The sequence below is a fragment of the Vitis riparia genome, chromosome 4, assembly GCF_004353265.1.
Source record: "Vitis riparia cultivar Riparia Gloire de Montpellier isolate 1030 chromosome 4, EGFV_Vit.rip_1.0, whole genome shotgun sequence".
NCBI lineage: Eukaryota > Viridiplantae > Streptophyta > Magnoliopsida > Vitales > Vitaceae > Vitis > Vitis riparia.
In genome coordinates, this window is record NC_048434.1 from 6,336,975 (window position 1) to 6,342,555 (window position 5,581).

The 5,581-nt window shown below is 31.4% G+C and overlaps 1 protein-coding gene across 1 annotated transcript; it reads left to right on the forward strand.

Annotated features, from left to right (window-relative positions):
- Positions 1-2,171: 2,171 nt before the first annotated feature.
- On the forward strand, positions 2,172-5,581 carry LOC117912743. Its single transcript, XM_034827433.1, has 7 exons — positions 2,172-2,369; positions 3,217-3,398; positions 3,856-4,140; positions 4,247-4,336; positions 4,403-4,627; positions 4,843-5,131; positions 5,231-5,581. The coding sequence occupies exons 1-7, from the start codon at positions 2,172-2,174 to the stop codon at positions 5,579-5,581; spliced, it is 1,620 nt and encodes a 539-aa protein (XP_034683324.1).

Consider the following 5,581-nt stretch of genomic DNA (forward strand, 5'->3'; position numbering starts at 1 on the left):
ATTACAACAAGAGATAAACAAATTTATATATATTCTCATCCTCATTCGACCAAAAAATTAAAATGGGGTGGGGAAAAGAGGAAATTCTCATACCTGCCATGCCCTTTCCCATTTGAAATCTTTGAACAATTTTCAATTTCTTTTTTAATTTTTAAAATTTTAAAATTGATTAAAAATAAATATAATTTAAAATAAAAAATTATTATAAATATTTATAATTTATTTTTATGAAAATTAATATTTTATTTATGTTTCAAAAATTGAAAAGTGAAAAAAATCAAATTAAATAATTTTTTATTTAAAATTATATATAATCAGAGCAGGATTAGACAAAGTCATACTCAAACCCGTTTTGAACCCATTTGTCATTATGCCAAATTTTTTTCATTAAGGGAGAGTAATCCAAAAAAACCTGTCACATTCTCATCCCTATTAATGATAATGATATACAGACTTCCATTAATGATAGAAATAAAGAAAAAATGATTATTGAAAAATTTATATAACTTTTTTTTAAATGAATACGAGTAACATAAATTAATATTAACGCATATTAAATGAATATCAGTGATGCATTTTAATATTAGATAAATAGAATGTATTCTAACACAATTATATATGTATAAATAAAATGAATCAAATCAGGTAAATCATATAGAATTAGTTTAATGAGAGTGAAGGCATAACAAATAGGCTTGTAAGAGTAAAAATTAAGGGAAAAAAACACGAAATAATTCATGAATATTTGCAATTAATTTTTTTAATAGTGCATTTTTCATGTAAAAAAATGCCCAAAAAGGGTGGAGAAATTAAAATTTTTCTACAATTTATTCTATAAATTATACATGGATAAATATAGAAAGCGCGTGGAGAATTAAAGAAATTTACAAATGTCAATATCAATAATAATATAATATACGAGAGATATAGAAAATAAATATTGCTAAAGGTAAGAAAAATAAATATGAATATAAAATTACTAATTTATTTGAAAATATGATAATACATGAGAGATAATTAAAATAATTTTCTATAAGAAAAAAAAAACTGTGGTTATGTTTTATTCCCATCAAATTTGAGGGAAAATGAGAGGGAAAAAATGGAAGAAAATAAAAAATAGATTTAAAGTTAATAAAATATTTTTGTATGCTTCTTCAAATTTATTTTACTTATTTTCTTTAATTAAATAATTTTAAAGTTCATACATTTTTAAATAATTTTAATTATATTTAATTTTTTTTTATATTTTTCATAATAAATCAAATACAATGAAATCATTTTTTTTAATACTTTTTTCTCTCCTTAATAATTTCTCGGAATCAAACATAACTCAAATGAGCTGAAAAAAAAAACTAATTTAATGAATAATACAAATAATGATACTATTATCAGGAAAAAAAAATATTTGGTTGGATTTTCAAATAATATATATTTCAAAATTTTGCAGGTAATTTTGTTTTGTTTTTTTTTTTTAAAAAAAATTGCAGGTAACCAAACAGAAAACTCTTAAGGGTATTTTGGTAATAATTCTAAATGATTGAGAATATCCAACATGGAGTCTGCCTCTTTTCTATATATGTATGTATGGATTTCTCTTTGAATCTCAATAGATATAGAGTTTTTACATCAGCTTATTAAATTACTTCACGGTTGTCTCCGCAATCATGTTTTGTTACAGGAGGACACTCTTGTTTTCTTTTCCAGTCACCTATCTCTTGTTTTCTCTCACTTTCTTTTGCCTTTCCCATGGAGATTCTCAGTTTCCAAGCCTCCAAACATGGGCCGCTTCAGGTACTTCATTGCACCTGGCTTTTCATTTGTTGGGTTCTTCACTTCTTGCTGTTGTTTCCTATAGTTATGTTTGGTGGCCAAGAATAATGCAGGAAAAGAAAAGAAGTAAAAGTTTTGGATTTTTTTTTCAGTTCTGAGACACAGAACACCATCGTAACCCAACCCCAGATTTTCTTTTCTTTTCTTTTCTTTTCTTTTCCTGTATTCCACTGCATTGCTGTGGTGCAAAGGTTGGGAAGGAAAAAAAAAGGTTGTTATTTCTCCTCTAGTTTCTTTGTCCCTTTCGTGGAAAATCAATGAGGGAAAGCATATATTATCTGGTGATTCCATTGAAAAGTAGGAGGCTAATGAATTAATTTGGATCATTTTCATTTTCAGAGATGGGAATTGAGGAACAGAATGGTGGGGAGGAGATGCCATGGGGGGACAGTACCTCTTTTGTGGAGCTTACCACTGATGCAGATGCTGATCAGAAAACTCTTGTATTAGTTGCAGAGAGAACAAAGAGAAAAGACCCTCTCAATCACTTCAAACAATACACAGGAGGATGGAATATCAGTAACACGCATTACTGGGCTGTAAGACTCTCAAACTCTAATTCAATTTTAGGGGTGAAATCATCAGGAAATTGCAAGTCATTAAAGGAAATGAAATTGAGTTGGATTTCATTTTTTCTTCCCATTTGGAATGGCTGAAAAATGTTAATGTGAAAGGAAATTTATATATACTTTGAGAAACCACCCCACTTGACTAAAAAATATGACCCATTTATGGAATCTTGTGGGGTATGTTAGAGAACATTGATGAAATTGCAAATGCTTCCCATTAATTTGTTACCAACTCCCCATGAATTGGATTCTTAGTCGAAGCGGATTTTGGTTTCCATGAGAATGAATTTTTAATTTTCATTATTTTTTGTAATAAAATTCTCATCCCCTATTTTAATTTTTTAAAATGCTCTCAATATTGGTATTTGCTATTTATTTATATACCATTTTTTTTTATTTAGTATATACCCATATTCATACTTAACATTTATCTTTCTTTTCATTAAATTTTAAGTGTGTTTGGTGTTTATTCTGAAAAATATTTTTAACTTTTTTTCATATTTAAATAATAAATATTAAAAAGGCTAAAAGCGTTTGCTAAAATCAATATTCGACAAACTCTTAGTAAGTCATGGGAGTTATAGACCGGTTGGTATAATTTGAATTACCATTTTCAAAGTTTGATAATCAGAAATGGTTTTGGAAATTCAAAATGTGAAAATAAAAGGACAAAGGAAAATAATAATATGGCTTTTAAACCCGAGAATAGATCACTCAAATGACGGTGGTTAAATATAAAAAAAGATTATATATATAGGGTTTTGGTGAATTAATTCTTTTGCTTATTGATTTGTCGTGAAATTGTGATCGAATGCAGTCTGTTGGTTTTACTGCTTTCCCCATGTTTCTCATCGCCGGTATCTGGTACATGGTATTTGGGGTGTTCTTATTGGTCATCTGCTTCTGCTATTGCTGTTGTCCAAGGCCCCTTCATGGTTATTCTCGAGCCTGTTACGCTATCACTCTTGTTTTCCTAGTAATCATCACCATTGCAGCAATGTATGTTTATCTCTCTCTACACTTCTCTATCAGTTGCTAATGAAAATCATACTGTGTGTAATTTAGTAACTTAAAGTTAATTAATAACTTAATTTAAATTATCAAGTAAATTAAGTATATTTGATAAAATAATCTAATAATACAACTTAAAAATAAAAAATAATTTTAAATAATAAATAAAAATAATTAACATATTTTTAATTTCACATTTTTATTTTACCTTTTTACCTTCATTTATCCTAATTATTTCCACGATCTCTTTTATTATTTCACGATTTTCATTATTACTCGATCTATTTTGTTATAATTATAATTTATAAGGATACATATGTTAATTTAATAATTTAGAATAAATTTTAAGTTAATTTTATCAAATAACTTTAATACTTAAAATAAAAATTAAATAATAAGTGATAAGTAAATAATTTAACTTAAATTCTATGGTTTCGACTTTCAGGCTTGGAGGTGCTGCTTTATATACTAGCCAGTTTGAGTTCAACCGTACCATAGGAAGAACATTAGCACATGTTGTCCACCAGGCAGAAAGCGCAACCGAAACCCTCCGGAATGTATCTAATTATTTTGATGCAGCTAAGCAAATTCGAGTAGAAAATCAGTTACTGCCTCCAGGCGTCCAAAACTCCATCACCCAGCTCCAAAAGCAGATCAATGATACAGCTAACCAGCTTGCCACAAAAACAGCAGATAATTTGGACGGCATACGACACGTCGTGAACGCTGTGTAAATGAAGGATCCTAAGACCTTGTTTTGTTTTTGTTCTTCATGATCCATTTTCTGGGATGTTTTCTGTAACAAGGGATGTGGTGATGTTTGTTTATGCATGCAGGCGACTCACAGTCATAATAGTCACTGCGGCGATGCTTGCTTTGTCCCTCCTTGGATTCGGTAAGCCCACTGAGCCGCACATATTTTACAGGTATTTGGTTTATTTTAGTGATTTGATTTCGCTAGTTGTTTGACTACTTGTAATTTTTTTGTCCAGTGTTTTCAATTTCTGGCGTGCAGTGTCTTGTGTTCATGTGAGTAAGAGATCGATGTCGGAGAACTCTTTCCCTCATTCATCCATTCTGATCACCTTGATTCTCACTACAAATGTGTATGTTTTTGTTCTAATGGGAAGGTTTTATAATTGCAGCTTTGTGATCCTTGGATGGATTCTTGTTGCGGGAACATTCATTTTAGCTGGCATATTTCTTCTTTTCCATAAGTAAGTTGTCTCATATAAATCCATCCCTTCATACTTCTAGTTTCCACTCTCCAGCTCTTTGGAAAAAAAGAAATCTTTCGGGAGTTTGAGATGAACCCATGGCGGAATCCATGTTTCCATCAAGTACAATTAATTCTATATTTTCACAAATTTGATTGGGGTTTTGGTTTTGTCATCTCAATTAAGTTAACTATACTCTTACTCTGGTGTACTAGTGTGGCTGGAGATACTTGTCTTGCAATGGACGAATGGGTCCAGAACCCCACTGCTCATACAGCTTTGGATGATATACTTCCCTGTGTCGATGCCGAAACCGCTCAAGATTCACTGTCAAAAGCCAAGGACGTCACTTATCAGGTTCTCAGCATCGTCAACCTCGCCGTTGACGTATCAAACGCTGATCCTGGTGCCGGTCCTTTGGTTCCACTCCTCTGCAACCCCTTCTTTGCTTCTGTGGGTCAAGCATGCCCTCCCGACGCAGTCGACTTGAAAGACGCAACACAGGTAAATATTAACATTTCATCACATCCTCTTGATTCAATGAGATGAAATGAAATTCATTTCGACAATAAAGATATATTATTGGGTCATATTAAAATGCAGGTATGGAAGAAGTACGTATGTGAGGATTCGAAAAATGATGAGTGTGTGTCGAAAGGCCGTCTCTCCCCTTCCTTGTACAGTGCTATGACAGTGGCGGTGAATGTGAGCTATGGGTTTTATTATTACAGTCCCTTTCTGGTTGATTTAGCGGACTGTGATTTTGTGAGGCAAAGCTTCGTTACCATATCCAAGGATCATTGTCCAGGTCTGCAGTCACAGAGTAAATGGATGTACATTGGATTGGCAGTGGTTTCTGCTGCAGTGATGATCTCTTCAATATTCTGGATAGCTCATGGGAGAGAGCAGAAACACCGGTATTATACCAAGCTGGAACTGTCCAATTCATTTTGA

Bases quoted from the DNA above. Each gene is read 5' to 3' on its own strand.
- LOC117912743 (XM_034827433.1), top strand. From the start codon at position 2,172: ATGGGAATTGAGGAACAGAATGGTGGGGAGGAGATGCCATGGGGGGAC. The intron at 4,141-4,246 runs GTAAATGAAGGA...TTATGCATGCAG, and splicing joins CGACACGTCGTGAACGCTGT to GCGACTCACAGTCATAATAG. The intron at 5,132-5,230 runs GTAAATATTAAC...ATTAAAATGCAG, and splicing joins ACTTGAAAGACGCAACACAG to GTATGGAAGAAGTACGTATG.